This window comes from Dasypus novemcinctus, chromosome 13, assembly GCF_030445035.2.
Source record: "Dasypus novemcinctus isolate mDasNov1 chromosome 13, mDasNov1.1.hap2, whole genome shotgun sequence".
NCBI classification, from domain to species: domain Eukaryota; kingdom Metazoa; phylum Chordata; class Mammalia; order Cingulata; family Dasypodidae; genus Dasypus; species Dasypus novemcinctus.
Window position 1 is genome coordinate 54,627,460 of NC_080685.1, and position 19,663 is coordinate 54,647,122.

Genomic DNA, 19,663 nt, shown 5'->3' on the forward strand with positions numbered 1-19,663 from the left:
TTGAATGTATGTAGAAATTTAAATAAGTGGGACTGAAAATGTAAGGAAATGGTTAGAGTTGATGGTAACATATTACAGTGAGTATAATCAACAATGCTGACTTATAAACATGATTGTGGCTGAAAGGGGTAGTCTAGTGATGTTAATAATATCAACGAAAGAAAGCTAGAGGATAATCCAGGGACTTTATAACATTGTGATTTCAGTGGTGGATGATGCTTGCGGTTAATGGTACAAGGTGTTAAGAATATGAAGGTACATGGGAAAAATGCAACTAAGGTAATATAGACTTATAGTTAACAGTACTATTTTTTACAGCAATGACAAAGAAGGCATTATGTTAATGTTATGGGTTAATAATGTGGAAATCCCATAAGCAGGTATGGGACTTTTCCTTGTGGAGTAATGAAACATTCTGAAACGGACTGAGGTGATGACAGCACAACTCTGTGATGAAACAGAACCACTGGGTTATACGCTTTGGATGGACTGAACAAGGCAGGGGACCAAATAACACACTGAACCCCAAGGTGATTGATGGACTGTGGTTAACAATACAAACATGAGAACATTCTCTATGAGCTATAACAAATATATAATAATAATATATAACATTAATAATAGGATGGTTTGTGGGGAAAAACACCAAATATAAGCTATGGACTATAGATAGCTGTAATATTAGACAATGTTCTTTCAACATTTTTAACAAACTTGTTAAACAACAATGTAAGGTGTTGGTGATAGGGTGATATATGGGAATCCTGTATTGTATGCATGATTATTTTTTTAACTCACAATTTCTCAAATGAAAAAAAAATTTTTTTTTAATTAACATAGAGGACACATACTTATACCTCTAGCCAGCTAACTTGGACCAGTTTTGCCATCCCACTGCAAAGTATAAAACTGCAAAAAAAAAATGATCGAAGTAATATTTCATGATAGAGGAAGCAAGCAAGATTAGATTTTGATCCGAGAAAAATAGGACAACAGTATGAGCCATACAACAGGCCCAGGTTTCTGCCTGGAGACCCTTTCCATACCTCTATGCAGGCAGGGGAAACACAAGCACAGCATGTTGATGTCAATGACTTGTAAAGGTGGATATGAAGTTCGGGGGACAGTGTCCTGGGCAGGAGATAGCAACAAAGACTACTAGCTCCAGATAGCTACATTGGCAGCCTATTGTGTCTACTGCTGAATACTAAGCCTTACATGCAGAGGGTAAACCCTATAATGCCTGGGAAAGAAGATCAGAGAACTGTAATCTGAACAATTTCTAAAGCGCTAGAACTGAAAGACATTTGAGGGCCATTTAGCCAGAGTTGAGAATTGGTAGAAAATTGGCCATTCAACAGACTCTAGAAAGGTCTAAGGAAAAAAGGCTATATCAGTTCTAAATTAAGGTTATCCTAGACACACCTTGACAATGCGTTAAAACAAGCCAAAATGATCAAATTGATCGACACGTAATTAAACAGCTCCTTCTCCATACCCACGCCAAAAAGTCCACCAGTCTTAAAAAAGCCCCTCAAAAAAAAAAAAAAAAATCCAACATTCAACAACATAAAGCTTGTAACATCCAGTATCCAATAAAAAATTATTAGATATGCAAGGAAGTAGAATATTGTCACCTATAATCAGAAGAAAAATCAATTAACAAAAACAGATCCAGGAGAAAAACTTCTGATAACGACAGCAGAGAAAACTGGATGATCAGACTCTTCCACACCTAATGATTATGTAGTGTGGTTCAAATATAGGAAACAACTATCTAAAAGTGCCTAAAGCTCATAGAAATTCTAAGGTTACTTCTGAAATACTGCAACTGGAATAGCTAAGAATTACAACTCTGTGACTTAATGCTTGGGGCTAGAGGGAGTGTTTCTGCAACCCCTATAGCTATATCAGATTACCATAGTTTTATTGGGTCAAATTAACAGAGAACAGAACTTATGGCTAGAAGAGCAGCTGGAAATTTAAGGGGTGAATCCTAGAAGCAACAAAACAGCAGAATGTGGGTTCCAAAACATAAGCATAAATTTGTCCAAAACTCTATTTGATGGCTTAACATGGGTGTGTGGGCAGGGATGGGGATGAGAAAGGGGAACAAAGAGAAGTGGGATAAAACCAGAGTCAGGCGAAGAGTAAACAAAGGTAGAGATCAGAGACAAATCTAGCCTTGAAACATCTAGTTGCTCAGGATGAGATTTGTGAATGTTCTGGTTTTTCTTAAGTGAGTATATTCCCAAACCTCTGCACAGCACAGATGGCAGAAAATTGATGCTTTAGTAGCTTCAATGTTAAAAGTGCAGAGTGCAAGGCTGGCAAAGCAGGCACAAGGAAATCACAGAAAGGGTGAGCTCCAAATTCTGAGTATAAAGTTTGTCTGACAGCCAAATTACAAAGGCTCAAGGAGACAACCAGAGCATCAAGATAAAGAGGAATACCTAAAAGCTATAATCATCGAGTAGGGATTTCAGTTGCTGCCACTGTGGGAATACAATTTGCAATTTGAGTCCAAGCTAGTTAACTATATACTCAAACAAAAACATACTCAAAAACAAAAACAAACAAACAAAAAAACAATCACAATATAACATTATTTACAATGCCTGCATTTCAAACTAAAATTACAAGAGTGACCCACACTAAGGAAAACAGGAAGACAATTGAAACCGACTTGAATGAGCCTTGATGGTTTACTTAGCGAAGCCTTTAAAGCATCTATTACTAATACGTTCAAAGAATTAAAGGAAAGTGTGTTCAAACAATTAACACTTTAAAATGGACTTATGTAAACAGACAAGGAATCAGTACACACTCTTATATACTCCCACACACCAGAAAACTATTTTAAAAAGTTAATTTTACAACTGAAAAGCACAATAACCAAAAAGTTCATAGACGGGCTCAATGGCAGATTGAAGATGGCAAAAAGAGAATCAGTGATAGACAGTACCCAATTCAAAGAACAGACTAAAAAGAACAGAAGAAAAATGAACAAAACCTCAGAGAACTGTGGGACAATATAAAGTGGTTCAATACACATGCAATTGGAAATCTAAAAATGGGAAAAGTGAAAAGGGCCTAAAAATATATTTGAAAAAATGCTTTGAAACTTCCCAAATGTGGTGAAAAATATTAATTTATATATCTAAGTAGTCAATGAAACCCAAGCAAAATAGACACACACATTAAAACAACAACAACAACAACAACAACAAAACACTCCTAGATACATCATAGAAAGCCAAAGATTAAGGGAAAATCTTGACAAAAACCCAGGATGAGGGTAAATTTACAGAGGAAAAATGATAAATATTAAATAGCCTCTCATGAGAAAAAGACACTAAAAAGGAATATTTAAAGTATTGATTTATCATCAGAAATAATGGAGGCCAGAAAACATTGAAATGACATTCAAAAGGCAGGGAATTGGATGAGTATGCTTTATTAATATGTATCAATAAAATTCATTTTTAAAAAAGGCAGGGGAAAAAATATGTGAACCAAGCATTTTATAATCTAGTAAAATAGGATTCAAAAATTAAAGTACAATAAAGACATTTTCACTTAAAGATAGAATAAAACAGCAGAATAGCACTCCAAGAAATGCTTAAGGAAGGTCTTCAGGCTGCAGAAAATTTATACTATATGAAATTCAGATATATAGTAAGAAATTAAGAGAATCATAAATGATATATATGTGGTATATATGTGTGGGTAAAAAATCCATGTATATACACTTTTTCTTTTCTTGTCTTAATTTATTTATAAGACATACAACTGTTAAAAGGAAAGATTATAAAACTGTCTTTTGGCATTTTAATCACATTTACAAATAATACATAAGAAAACAATAGCAGTAGGTATGGGGGATAAATGGAAATATACTGTTGCAAGGTTCCATATTTTATCAGATATAAAGCAATAATGACTAAAAGTAGATTGAAATAATTTAGAGAATACTAAAAGCAATTACTAAAAACTAATAGAAAAAGATAGCTAGAAACAAAAACAAAAAACAAAAACAACAACAACCTGGAACTATAATCCAAAAAATAACAAAAACATATTTTATTATAACAAAAGATGTGAAACAAGGAAACAGTACAAAACAACAACAAAAACAGAAGAAACTAATAGAAAACAAATAGCAAAATGAGGGCTCTTAATACATATATGATTAGGGCGGTTCTAGGAAAATGGCGGCAGTGTAGAGACCTGCAAGGCTCAACTCTTCTAAAACCAGCAAGAGGAAAGGCAGAAACTGTCCAAAATAACTATTCTAGAGATTCACAGACCAGGGGAGCGTACCATCAAGGAGGGAGTGGCATAGGGAGACAGAGAAGCTGAAGCAAAAACTGTGAGCAAATTGCCCTGCAGTAGAGAATGGAGCCCAACCCCCCACCCTACAAGAAAACACCCTCGGTACTGCCTAGGACTGGCTGCCACTGACACAGAGGAAAGTGGATGTTTATTCTCCCTGGGAAAAGGGAGGGAAAGGCCCAGGGCTGAGTATGACCTATAATCGGTGAGTTGTACTGTGGGCCTGCCTCTGAATTGCAGCTTTAGTCAGCCTGCAGGGAGTACTCCTGTAGACAATGTTTCAACACCACTAGGTAAAAGTTGGGGAAAATACTCTACCCCTATCCCAGGGTTGTGAGGAAAGGTTTCCCAAAGAACACCATCTGTTGGCAGTCCAGAAAAGTGTGCCTTCAGGATTTGAAAGCGGAAGTAGCTTTTTGGTGTCATTCCTGTCCCTCTCCCTAGAGACATTTAAAACTGGTCTGCAAGCCATTAGTGGATCTCTGGCCCTATTCTGATTGGTTAAATACAGGCAATTTTAAAGATCTAGAATAAGATGAACCAAGAATCAAACAAGAGCTGTAACACAAAGCCAATCAACAATAAAATACTAGGCAAGAGAAACTGACCGTAAGAGTAAACCTACCATCATAATCAATCATTAAGTCTTATCCAGCCTAGTCCTTAAATATGCCTTAAGTACAGTCCCACTGATTTCATCCTAGTATAGGCCATAAGCTATTATGTACTGCCAGGAGAGTAATAATAACCACTTAAATATCAGATCTCCCTAAATCCATTTTTGCATCTTCCAATACATTCTCCATACCCTACCCTGTAGAAACTTTATTACCACTTATAACACTTGATTCTACATGTCAGTTTAAATATCTGTTTTCCCCTAACGTGTAAGTCATTCTTGTATTCTCAGCACTTACTATAGTGTTTGGCATGAAGAGGTACAATATTTTTTCTAAGTAAATAAAATTCCAGATAAATTGCAGGTGAATATAGAATTGCAGAAAGATCTTCTACATAAAAATGCTAGAGCTAAGTTTTTCTTAAAGTCATATGGATGTATGACCTGATGTGAGACATTTGTCTCCACCTCTAATATTGTTGACTACAGAGATATTTCTTATTTAAACATTAAAACAAAACTTCCAGTCATTAGTCCTTTTTTCTCTTGCAACCAAACAGAACCATTCTAATTCCTCTTCTACTTTGATTATTTGAAGAGAATAATTAGGTTGACAAACTCTATACTTTTTTAGGCAGATAATTTTATCATGAATAGAAGGCAACATTCTAACTCTAAGCCTTACTGTAGATACCCATTTTATGTTCTGATTTGTAGCAAACTTTCCCTAGGATACTAAAATCTCAAATGTTAGCCTAATTAATACTTGCTTTGTGATATTAAGTATAAAATGATTTTGAGTTTACGATTTTATGCCGTACTGCTGACAAGCCTCAACCATAAGCAAGGGCAAAGAAACAGAAACAGGAAAAATAAGAGAAATTAAGAAGAGAAGAAGAAAATTTTTGGGTAGAGGCCTATGGAAGAAAACGAGAGCATGTAGAGACTTCTAAATTTTAAGCATAAATGGTCTTTCATCTTTAAATTTAGAATTGTCAGAGAAGTACGGAGCTCATTAACACTTGTTGACAATATTAAGAGTTCTCTATTTTAAGTTAACAACATTAATTTATATTTCTGTCATGTGCCATTAGAGAATTATAAACTTCTCTTTTAGCCTAGGAACAGTTTCTTCAAGGGAACACTTATCGGTAGCAAACATATAATAGGAGATTAAGGTGGACAACCCATAAAGGCATACTTGTTCTGGATCCTTGACCCAGCAGGCAAAATAGTTTCCGTTCATTCAACAAATATTTACCACTGAGAACCTACCATGTCTAATCACATAGATATATAGCAGGAACTAAGACAGATAAGACCCCTGCCCTGATGAAGCTTCAAACCTAGAACACAATTTTTAAAATAAGTGCTTTAAAAGATTGGCCCTAGGCAAAAGTATAAAGGAAATCTTTTCCTTTGCACCCCCATTAACCACATTTCTCATCACAACCCCAGATAGCCAATAACTCTTAATAGAAAATATCATTTGACAAAAGAGAAAAGAACACCATCCTTAAAAATCATACCTATTCCCTAGATACAAGTCATAAATACCTGGAGATCAGTTTTGAATTAAAAATTTAAAACTAAGAAGTAGTTTTACAATAAAGAACGTTTTAAAAATTACCCTAAATCTGGATCAGCACTGGCTATCATTGCAAACTGAAGTTTAGCAAAACCAATCCCAATGACTGGCAACTTAAAAAATATAAATGTTTAATTTGAGTACTTTCAAATACGGCAAAAAGTAGTATCTGAAGGTAATATCCACAATAAATTAAAAGTTAAAAAATGCTCATTACTAAGGCCTAATTAGACAAGACAGTAATAGCTATACAAAGTGTCAGACTTCAAAAGAATTAATTCTTCTGGGTTTCTCAAAAGTTGAGTACGTACCAAAAATTTTTCCCAAAGTTTCAACAGATCTCAAAGGGATTAATAGGGCAGTATTACTTTAGAGTGAGAATACCTGAGTTCAAATTAGTTCTGTCATTTAGTAGCATTGTGGCATCTTGCACAAGTTACAAAATTTCCTCATCTGTAAAATGGGATTAATAGTAATACCTTACTCAATAGGCTTGATGTACAGATTAAATTAATCAAGATAAGATGCTGGGAAGCAGACTTGGCCCAGTGGTTAGGGCGTCCGTCTACCACATGGGAGGTCCACGGTTCAAACCCCCGGCCTCCTTGATGCATGTGGAGTTGGCCCATGCGCAGTGCCGGTGTGTGCAAAGAGTGCCGTGCCATGCAGGGATGTCCCCCGCGTAGGGGAGCCCCATGCGCAAGGAGTGTGCCCCATAAGGAGAGCCGCCCAGCACGAAAGGGAGTTCAGCCTGCCCAGGAACAGCGCTGCACACACGGAGAGCTGACACAAGAAGATGACGCAACAGAGGAGAAACACAGATTCCCGTGCCACTGACAACAACAGAAGCGGACAAAGAAGAACACACAGCGAATGGACAGAGAACAGAAAACTGGGGGGTTGGGGGGGAAGGGAGAGAAATAAATATTAAAAAAAGGATAAGATGCTTACAAGGCAGTCTCAAAGAGTAAACACTCAATAAATGACAGCTGTAATAAAACAATACATTATCAGTGTAGTGACTGATAGAGCAGCAATGAATGCTACAATTTATCATTCCTTTTTTTTTTTTAAGATTTATTTATTTATATATTTCTCTCCCCATCCCGCTCGTCTGTTCTCTGTGTCTATTTGCTGCGTCACCTTCTTTGTCCACTTCTGCTGCTGTCAGTGGCACAGGAATCTGTGTTTCTTTTTGTTGCGTCATCTTGTTGTGTCAGCTCTCAGTGTATGCGGCGCCATTCTTGGGCAGGCTGCGCTTTCTTTCGCGCTGGGCGGCTCTCCTTACGGGGCGCACTCCTTGCGCGTGGGATTCCCTGACGCGGGGGACACCCCTGCATAGCAGGGCACTCCTCGCGTGCATCAGCACTACGCATGGGCCAGCTCCACACAGGTCAAGGAGGCCTAGGGCTTGAACTGTGGACCTCCCATGTGGTAGGCGGACGCCCTAACCACTGGGCCAAGTCCGCTTCCCTATCATTCTCTTCTTATGAATTTACTGATGAACTCTAATTCAACAGTTTTAACAAACATACCAAAATGTTAAAATATCTCGAAAATAGAAATGGGATGCATAAAACTTAACCACAAAATTCAATCAAAGATTCAAGACACAGCCACCACTACACCAAGTATTCTGTAAATTAAAACTATGTAGAGTTTCAAACCATTCTTCTTTGGTGGACATGGAACAACTACTTTAAGAAAAGACGCAAAATGTGATGTTATTCCTATTTGTAAGAAAGAGTTCTATAAGAGTTTTCTATCCTTTTCATTGCTTGCCATTGTTAAACTGGAACCATATGGTGCTTATGAAAACAAACTTCACTATAAGCCACCGTTTTCCATACATTGTCACAGAGACTAGACAAAGTAAACAAATGCTGCCACCTTGTGGACTGATAAGTATGGTATTAAACCAAAATCATCTATAAGCAAAGGAAGAAAGATTGTTTCTGGTTCAGCTTTTTCTCTCAGTAGTGAGATTCTCAATGCAATAGTGACCTATATTAGGTGTTATTTCAAACAATTTTACAGTAAGAAAAATTATTTCTTGTACATGTAATGGAATAATGCACCAAATTTAGGTTGTCTTCTTTAACATTTCTTTATTCCTTTTTCCAAAGGGAATTCTTCACTAAATTTTCTACTTTGAGAGAAATGTGCTTGCACATGACAAAAATAGCAAAAAGTCATCAGGACTGTGAAAGTTTCAAAACCCCTTCATTTCTCTGGCTACCAACATCCTTTGTTGCTACCTGACTGTTTGAGAACTTTAAAGTTTTTTGGGGGGGAAGCATTAATTCAATGAAATTAAAGAGGAAAGAATGAATGATGGCATGCAAGATGGACCAAGTAAAAGCGTCTTTTAAATTTTTTATTTTAATTGAAATATTTTAAAGTAACTAATATCACTTTTAGTAAATATTCCCCACACTGAGAGCTAGTTTAGGTCTTGTGATGACAGTGAACTTCTATCTCAGAATGTTCAGTGTCATGGTATGTTTCAACGTTTGACAGCATTAAAAAAAAATTCAGCATTTTATTAAATCAGGCTAAAACAGATTTCAAAAATCATGAAAAAAAATGTCTTACTCTTTTTTGTGATACCTAGAGATTTATAACCAATCTCACATTGGTTTTATAATATGCTGCTTTTATAATATGTTAAGGAAGTTCTGATTTTGCTTTTTATTGTCGGTGTTATTTATGTATTTAATGGAAAAGAAAATACAATAGAGGATTAATTCACAACAGCAAGAGATATGAACCCACATTACAAAAGAGCTATAATCTGAATTTTAGCATTGGCAAATTCACAACAGTATATGTAAGTGTACACATATCTAATAATAATATAAATAAACCTCCATAGTTATTTTTGCTATTTTACATTCAGGCAACATTTTTGAAGCTTTCAAAAGTAAATATTAGCCTTTCCCCCAGCATGGGACATGACTCCCAGGGATGAGCCAAGGGATTACTACCAAGTACCAGCTGATGATGTAACTAGAAAATCACTTTGAATAAAAGGGTCAACTTGGACCAGCAGAATATCTCAGTCTACATATAATACCAGGAGTTAAAAATTATTTTTGACCTGAATCAAGGGGGAAATGGAAAGGACAAATGAGTTTATATGGCTATGAGTCTCCAAAAAGAGCTGGGAGGTTATCAGAGGGGTTGCCCTTATGCACACCTCAGTAGAGTCCTAGAGACAGATGAAGTAGATACAACCCTGGGTATTGGTTCTTCTGAGGGCTACAGAGACCCACAGGTTCTATGGTCATGGCAGATGGAGTTCAGTGCCATCTCAGTTGGCCCTTCTTTGGAGTTTGTGTTTCTGTGTGATGGAGCTGGACTCAGATGTGATCTTTGTTCACAAGCCTCTCCTGTTACTTTTACCAGAACTATAGTTGGTGCTGGGGTTTAATATATACCCAGGGGATCTGAATCTCTGGACTGAATATATGATAGCCAGGCCCTGACCCTCAACAGACTTCAGCTCCTATACTCTAGTTTATTGGACTTACCCCACTCAGCTAACATGGGGTTTAAGAAGGTCAACCACCACACCATGGAGCCAAGAGTGCCTACAACTGAAAGCAGGAGGATTGCATCCAGCATCCATGTGGAATCTAAGCCCCCTCTTGATATAGATGAGGAGTGGACACAACTATTCCAAGGTCAAGGTCCACAGGATGGAGGAATAGAATATGGATTAGAGTGGACTTACTGATATTCTATTCATGAACTATAGTGATTAGTAATCGAAGAAAATGTGGCATTGGTGTGGAGAAAGTGGCCATGGTAGCTGCTGGGTGTGGGCAATGGGAGGAAGAGATGAGATGTAGAGGCATTTTCGGGACTTGGAGTTGTCCTGGGTGATGCTGCAGGGACAGTTACCGGACATTGTATGTCCTCCCATGGCCCACTGGGTGGAACGTGGGAGAGTGTAGGCTATGATGTGGACCACTGACCACGAGGTGCAGCGGTGCTCAGAGATGTATTCACCAAATGCTATGAATGTCTCATGATGATGGACGAGATAGTTGCTATAGGGGGAGTAGTGGGGTGAGAGGAGTGGGGGGTATATGGGGACCTCATATTCTTTTAATGTAATATTAAAAAAATAAAGAAAAAAACACACAAAAGTATATATTATAGATCATTACTGTAGTTAAGAAATTAAGTAATAATATTATTAACCTGTTGTTCTACGCTAAATTATTTCTTCTATAAAAGGCATTGAAATAATATTGTTAGCTCTCCTGCCTGAATCCAAGTATCATATTTGGCATTGTTTATACTTAGCATTGTTTTATACTTAGCATAGCCCACATTAGGTATGCAATGAATTTTTCTTAAATGAATAAATTACATAGCTAAAATGTACCCCACAATCTGCTGCACTTTTAAATTTTACTCAGTCCAGTACATGATAGGAAATTCCATATTGCCAATATACATGAAATATATATTTCATAAATGAAAGTATGATTTTTATCTTATTCATTACATAGTTAACCCCTAAAAATACAACAAAAGGTTTACTGCAACATTCTCTTTACTCTAATGGCTTAATTTTCAAAATTAATCTTATATTTATAAATAAAATCTTAAGTCATGAAAATGAAAAGCATGCAAAGTTTTAGTAATACTGGACATCTTTAAATTTGTCAAATTCCTAATATACTTCAAAAATATCTCTTTAAGGTTTGATCATTTTAGGAAATTTGCACAAGAACTGGTTAATCTGATGACACCATGGCATTACTGTTAACTTTTGTTAACTGTACTACAGTCCTATGGTTTTACCATGTCCTTATTTTAAGAGATGAAAATTCTAATTTAAATTAAAAATCAATAACAATAAGATAACCGGAAAATCCTGTTATCTGTAAACACATTTCAGTTACCTATGGGCCAAAGAAGAAGAAATTGTATGGATATTTAAAGTATTTTGAAGTAAATGAGAATGAAATCTCACCACATCAAAATTTGTGGAATATAGCTAACCCAATGCAGAAAGGAAACTTGTGGAATGTCTATATTAGAAAAGAAGAAAGGTGCCAACTTAATATCAGTTTTTACCTTAAAAAAAACTAGAAAAATAAGAAAATTAAACCCAAAGAAAGCAGATGAAAGGAAATAATAAAACTAAAAGCAAATATAAATGAGTCAGAAAACACAAAAACCACTGAAGTCAACATATGTGGTTGATCATAAAAGTTCTATTACTTTAGGGTAAATTGGGGAAAAAAGGTATGTTCAGTTTTTACTTACTCAGAAATTGCAAAATAGGAAAAGATTTTTATGGAAGAATCACTTTCCTTTCTTGGTGTACATAGTTCATATCTTCCTTTGTTATATTTAAACAAATTAATGTACCTAAGCATTTCTTCAGACCCCTGTGCAAGTGTTAAAGATGGAAATAAAACCACCAATTTGAACAAAAAGAACAAAAAAGACCTGGCTTTTTAAGAATAAGAAGGTTAATAAAATTCATAAACTATATAGTCATACTGTTCAGATAAAAGAAATCAATATAAGAAATGACAGAGGGAAGATCGTTACAGAATTTAAAGATATTAACAGAATAATAAAGGAATATTATGAAAAACTGTACACCAATAAATTTTACAACCTAGGTGAAATGGACAAATTCCTAGGAAGACACTATCAATGCACAATCAAGAAGAAAGATAACCTACATGTAACCCTAAATCTCTTAAAAAACTGAATTTGCGTTTAAAATCTTGCCTCAAAGAAAACACCAGGCCCAGATGGCTTCACTGGAATATTCTACAAAATACTGAAGGAAGGAATAATGCCAATTCTAAACAATCTCATCCAGAAAATTGAAGAAGAGTACTTTATGAATAGGGCATTAACTTGTTCTCAAAACCAGACAAAGACATTACAAGAAAACAAACTGCAACTCTTAAGGCAGATATTATTAATTCTCCCATTCAGAATTTCTTCTTTAAAAATAGTTCAGAAAATTGCCTATGATATCAAAAAAGAAAAGAAACAAAAAATTTGACTATGGTTAGAGAACTGATCATTGCCAGGAAAGCTAACTTCAAAACCTACACTCTCCAACACAGTGTTATAACAATTTCTCAAATTCAGGTTCATTTTAGATGCTCTTACAAAAGAAAATAATAAATTCACCTCAGAACTTACCTAGAGACTATGCTGGAACCATTATAAAGGTCACTAGCATAAGACAACGTGGCCAAAGGTCGTACTGAATTGTATCGAGTAAACTTGGACAAGCATTCCTGAAATTCATCCAATTGGCTTACAGTTCGACTGTCATCTATATGAATAAAAACAAAATAAAAGAATTGAAGTACAAAGTAAGTCAAAGGGCAAGCTCAACAGATTAAAAATTATACTCTAAATTTTAAAAATTTCTTGAAAAAGCATTTAGAGAAGACAAATTAATCCTTCAGCTTTAATAAAAAATCTTAATGATTCTTTGAAAGTTAATGCTATTTTACACTATTTTGCCATACTAATAAGAATATAACTGGATTATCTTTATTTTTTTAGCAATTTCCTTAAAAAACAAAAAAAAGGGGAGAGGGAGTGGTTTCCTGGTTAGCAGAGGTCAAATCACTTACAAAAACAAAAATTCTTTAGCAATGGTGAAGGTAAGGATAGAGAGAGAAGTATATATACTGGACAGGGTTTTTGTTAGTTTGAAGGAACATATTTATAGGGATATATACTCATGCCCATATTATTCTCAAAGTAGTTTATTAACAACATATTTTGCATCAATAATTATCTTTGTAGAAAAAGTGAAATATTTGTTTAAATAATACTTTTAAGTGTTTCAAATCTAATTATGGGTAGGGAATAGAAAATTGCAATGTATGAATTATTAATTTTCAGAAACAAACTTAAAAGTTTGAAACAGTTCCCAATTACCCCCAAAGATAAAAGTGCCCCTTCCATCAAGAAAAAATGAAGTTTCACTAAACAGTCTTGGTGGAATATGGAAAACAATAATTACACACAATAGAAAACTATAATCACTATGGGTAAAGTCCATGTTAATAAATTACTGATAGCTAAATTATGTGGTATTTATATCATAAAATCAGTTTCCAAAGGACCTGAGAACAAAGGTAATCTATTCTCCAATCTAGAAGCAGATCTACACTGAAAACATGAACAAAAAATCATTGTTTTTCAAGACAGCTTAAATTTTGAACTTATACTTTCCTTTCGAAAGAAAAAAGAAATATGTAGTTACTTTACCTTTCTAGATTGGAATTTGACACAAGCCTGTTACAACAATCTTTTTATAGTTTCTTCCTTACTCTAAGATCACAGATATACACATGTAACTTTTTTAAGGTAAACTTTTGTGATTTCCCATCTTAACTGTCAAGTGAAAGTTAACAGTAAGCATAAGGAAATTAGGACCCAAGAATCATTAAGTAAAAGTTTCTACACAATACATCCTACAGAATTTATTTTATCTGGAAATATTATGTTTTCTTGCAAGTAATTGCTGGATTGAAAAAGTTATATAACAATTATTGTAAAGAAAAACTATAATTACTTAAGGAAACAAAGTAAAAATATAAATACCAACTAAGGAAATCCCTTAATAATCTAGATTAAAAGGATCCAAGTTTGTAGTGGTTCTATTCTAAGAACAGCAAAAGGAATAAGCCTAATTAGCATGCAGTATCATACTGGTGTTGAGATGAAGAATCTGCTCTACAAAATAATCCTCAGGAAATTCAACCAATTAGGAATAAAGCACAGGTTACTGCAAACAAAATATCAACTGTACTATAATATGGTTTGTATGTAATTAATGATTCTTTTGTAATTAATCCATCCTATTACTGTGAGGTTATTTAATATAATAGTGGTTACTGCAGTGACAGTTACTGTAGATATTCATTTAAAGATTGTTTTAATGTTAATCTATTCTCTCAGTCCCAAAGTATAAGAATTACTTTTCATTTATCTGGCTATGAAAAGGTGGGACACTTTGCTTTGTTGGTTTATAATAAATACACAAACATTTCTGCTGGCATGGCAAGTCTCCTATTCTAATTACATATTGGTTTATAAACATGATTTCTGTGTCTCTTATTTCTCTCATGTTTTATATACAACCTTCTCTTTCAATTACAGTTAAGCTACCAAGAGTCCAAGACATTTTTTTAATCTTCCTCTAATATTCTCATAGTTGGAAAAAAAAAGGAGGAGGTATGGATGCTCATTTGAAAGTATAAAAGGACAATTAATCCCCATCACATAGAAGTTAAAATTTCCTCTTTACAGTCAAGGGTACTAAAAGGAATTTCATATGCAGAAATATAATTACCATTATCAATATATATAGTTGTTAAGATAAACTTGAAATTACTGAAAACTAGAGACAACATGTTTGAAGTACAATACAGCCATGCCCACATAAATCACAAAAACTTACTACCTAATTTTCCTCCTGATATTAACTTACTATTCTATTTTCCTATAAAGCTATACCTCCCAAAGTAAATTAAATTGGCTGGTGATTACCTCTACTATCCTATAAAATACCTATGTTGCTAGTTACTTAAAGACTACTAATAAAAAGAGACTACCCTAATCTCTTTCCTACCTCATTTTATTTTCATGTCTAACACATGCCTATTTCAACATCATACTGACAGGGTAGGGAATGACTAATATGAACTCTCTGCTAGTAAGAATGCAGTTCTCAGACCACCTTCAACTGAATCAATTTCCTAATGTAGTTTATAGAACATTACAGAGGTTCAATAAGGGCTCAATTCCTAGACAATAAAATAAAAAGATTTTCATTTGTAAGAATTGTCTTTACTTTCAGACTTACATATCAATCTTGGCTTTGTCCTACTTTTCATAGTACATAAATCTAAAACATCTTTTGTCTCCTCCAACAAACTCAAGGCAAATTTGTACAAAGGATCTAACCAACACATCAATTATATATAATATGATCATTCCTATTGAAGAGAAAACCAAGAAGCAAATTTTAACAAATGACAAAATATCAGATATTTTTCCCCATGGTGGTCTTCATTCTGAGAAGGTATAATACCAATGAAATCAACTGAGTACCCAATTTGTACCAAGCATTGGGCTATATATATATATATTTATCATTTATTCCCTTAAAAATCTCCATAAATTTGGTAACAATATCCCTACTTCATTGATAAGCAAACTGTAGCTGAGAAAGGCTGAAGATCAGAGGGCTAAGAAAAAGGGACAGAACTTTGTCACCTTTCTACAGCATAAAAAATATCCTATGAATTCATGTCCATACATTATTTCTTCTACTTTTATCAGTTAAATTATATTAGTCTGATCCAAAATAGCTCCTCTGAAATCCCTACGCTGGTCAATCCTTTACATCTCCCTATTTTCAACTATTTCAGTACCAGTTATATTATTAATCTGCTCAATTCCCATACTCTTTGCTATTTATATAGCATGTATTACACAAAATTTTTAACCTGTTGCTTTCCTCCACTAGATTTTACCACACTCTGACAAGAACTTCTTTCATCTTTTTATTCTTGGCACAGAGCTGTGTGTCTATAACTTAATAAATGTGAATAGGACGCAATGAAGTAGAACTTACTTTTTGCTCATTATGTGTTCATGGCTGATATTTTTAAAACTTTATATCACTCTCTCTATATAAAGATTAAAATTTCCAAATAAAGAGTAAAAAATAGCTATGGGAAAGCAATATTCTCTAAAATCTCTAAGTATCTTGACAATGCTTTAGTAGACTGTCTAAAATAAACATTTGCTTTGTGAATAGGACTTTTTCCATAAAGCTAGCATAAGAAGCTAAAAATGGACCTGAAATATGAAGTAAAGATATATAAAGAAGTCTGGAATATGAACCTGAGATACGAGACATCCTTGTAGAAAAGTAACATTGCTCTAAGTCTTCAAAATGAGCAGTGAGTCGTTTTCGTCTTGATGCTAACGTGCTGTTATACCAAAGTTGTTTCTTTGTCTAAGGCAATAATAAGAGAAGAGAGATACTTAAAATTCAAAAGAAACCATGTTTTCTTCTACACAGAGCATCCAAATGCTTGCATATTTAGGCACAAAGGTTGATCAAATTACAAATGATAAGAACTACAGTTCTTAAATATTTCCCAATTTTTATTTTGAAATGAAAACAGGAATAAAATGTGTTAACAGAATGATTAAAACTTTTAAAAAATGATCAGAAATAAGGTCTAAACATCAGTTAAAATATTAAATTGGGAAATATCATTCAACTCTTCAAATTAAATTAAGATAATTAAGAATCCATTATAATTGCTACTCTAAAATTTACAATTTTGAGAATTTCCAGAAATTGTTAGAAAATAATTATCAAGTAGAAAATTAATTACTTTGTCATCACCTCTATATTGCAGTTTTGCATTCTCGGTATTATAGGTACAATTTTTCATTACAGGGATTATGTATTTTTAAGTTAACATTGATTATTGAATTACAAGGCAGTAACTTGTAAGTACTAAATAGTTTTAACACATTATAAGAACAGAATAGCTAAATGAGATAGTAATAGTCAAAAGCAACAAACTTGAACTTTATTTGCACATAAATCCTGTAAAAAGCAAAGATCTATGATCCTAAATATATTCTATTACCTATCTAAAAATGGTTATTACCTATTATGCTTGAGGCAAATAAAGAGGTACAGAGATAAGACACAAAAAGAGATCTTGAAATGATACAAGTTTACAAATAACCATTTTGCAATGTCAAAGACATTAGGAAAGAAGCACTGAGAAGCGACAGTGAATCAAACACTCTCTAGTGCTACTTTGCTTTAATAAAACTAGTTCTTATTGTAAGAATCATATTTTAAAGCATTGCTTAACTCACAAGAAAGTAACCTATTTCCCAAAAATATAAAAAATAAACAAACCAAGAAAGTGAATTCACAGGATATTAAACAAAATATAATAATACACTCTAATAAGGAAAACAAAAACAACAAAAAATTATATATAATGATGCAGGGGAAGGGGAAAGAAGGAGAAGAGGACTCATATGGAGAAAAATGCCAATATAAGTACAAGTTCAGGAACCCAGAGGCAGGGAAACTAAAGACAGAAATTGCCTAGAATAAAGGACAGAAAGTTAATAACATAGAAATTTTGAAAGAAAGAATAGGAGACATAGAAAATAAAATAATGAGGTTTAAAATATGGCCATTCAAAGTCCCAAAACCAGAGCTTGAGAGACTGAAAAATATTTGATAGGTCAAAGATGGCAGAGTAGGGAACGGCAGACTGTACTCCTCCTCCAGAACCTGCAGTAAGACAGGAAGGCATGCTGGGCATAAGGGAAGCCGTGGGGCAATTGTAGCATGTGGCTTGAGAAGGGTGTAGCAGCCAGGAACTAGGGGAGTGATGGGTAATGGGGCAATCAGGTGGGTATGAGAGTGCTCAGGCAAGTACAAGAGGAGAGTGGAACTGAGGGACGATCCTGCTGGTGACAGGGTACCCAGTCAGACACCAGTTGAATGGTAGGCTGCTAGGTGATCAGACACTGGAGGAGTGGCAAGTAGCAGGGCAATCCAGCCAGTGAGGGAGGACCTATCCAAATACTGAAGGCTTGAGAGGGAGGCCCATTTATTTATTTTTCTCCCTTTCCACACATGGGTACCTGTGGAGAGGCAGGCTGTACGGTGATTAATTGGCAGGCACAGGCAGGTGATGAGGAGGAGCCTCGTGGTCACCAGTGGCCTGAGAGGTAGCCTGGTTGTTCCCTTCCCTTCCCTTCTTCTTCCCTCCCTCCTCATCTGGACACCTGTGGAGACAGGCTGGGGGGGTGACTGATTGGCAGGCAGGGGCTGCTAACAAGGAGGAACTGAGCTGGAAGCCTGTAGCCTAAGAGGGAGGCCCTCTTTTATTTAACACTTTTTTTCTCTTTCTTGATCTTTCTTCTCTTTCCTCTTTATTTCTCTACTTCTTTTCTTTCCCTGTTCTTGTCTTTTCTTCCTTTCTCCCTTTTTTATGTTTTTATTTATATATTTTTAAATTTTTAATATATATTTTTCTTTTTTGGTACTTTTATTTTGAGTTATACATGAGCAATTCTAAAGATTTAGAGTAAGTGGAAACATGTGTCAAAGATGACCCTTAACACAAAACCAAACAAAGATAAAACCCTAGGCAAGAGAAAGGAACTGACCAACAAAATAAAATCATCAAGATAAACAGATGTGTAGACATTAAGCTACACTAAGAAAGGAAGATAGGGCCCAGTCAAATGAACAAACTAAAAAGTAGGAGGGGAGCCAGAATGTGGAACAATTAAACAAAGATGTACAAATGAAACTCCTACATCAATTCGATGAGATGAGGGAAAAGATAAAGGACATTAAGAAGATACTGGGGGAAGCAGATTTGGCTCAACAGATAGCGCGTCCGCCTACCACATGGGAGGTCCAAGGTTCAAATCCAGGGCCTCCTGACCCATGTGATGAGCTGGCCCACATGCAGTGCTGATGCCCACAAGGAGTGTCGTGCCATGCAGGAGTGTCCCCGTGTAGGGTAGCCCCACATATAAGGAGTGCGCCCCATAAGGAGAGCTGCCCAGTGCAAAAAAAGTGCAGACTGCCTAGGAGTGGCATCGCACACATGGAGAGCTGACACAGCAAGACGACGCAACAAAAAAAGACACAGATTTTGGGTGTTGCTGACAAGAATATAAGCGGACACAGAAGAACACACAGCAAATGGACACAGAGAGGAGACAACTGCGGGGGGGTGGGGAACGGGAGAGAAATAAAAATAAATAAATCTTTTAAATAAACATATTGGGGGAAGAGGACTTGGCCCAATGGTTACGGCGTCTGTCTACCACATGGGAGGTCTGCGGTTCAAACCCCAGGCCTCTTTGACCCGTGTGGTGAGCTGGCCCATACGCAGAGCTGATGTGCGTGTAAGGAGTGCCGTACCACTCAGGGGTATCCCCTCGTGTAGGGGAACCCCACATGCAAGGAGTGCACCCCATAAGGAGAGCCGCCCAGCGCGAATGAAAGTGCAGCCTCAGCCTGCCCAAGAATGGTGCTG

General features: G+C 35.4%; 1 protein-coding gene across 3 annotated transcripts in view; it reads right to left on the bottom strand.

The window, feature by feature from the left end:
- The window catches only part of COP1 (COP1 E3 ubiquitin ligase), a 262,696-nt gene that overhangs the window by 106,464 nt on the left and 136,569 nt on the right, over positions 1–19,663 (bottom strand). For all 3 annotated transcript variants that reach the window (XM_004476672.4, XM_004476671.4, XM_023584129.3), the window contains exons 10-11: positions 16,464–16,578; positions 12,732–12,867 (exon numbers count right to left, since the gene is read on the bottom strand). In XM_004476672.4, coding sequence (XP_004476729.2) covers positions 12,732–12,867; positions 16,464–16,578 — 251 coding nt within the window. The remainder of the gene's footprint in view (positions 1–12,731; positions 12,868–16,463; positions 16,579–19,663) is intronic.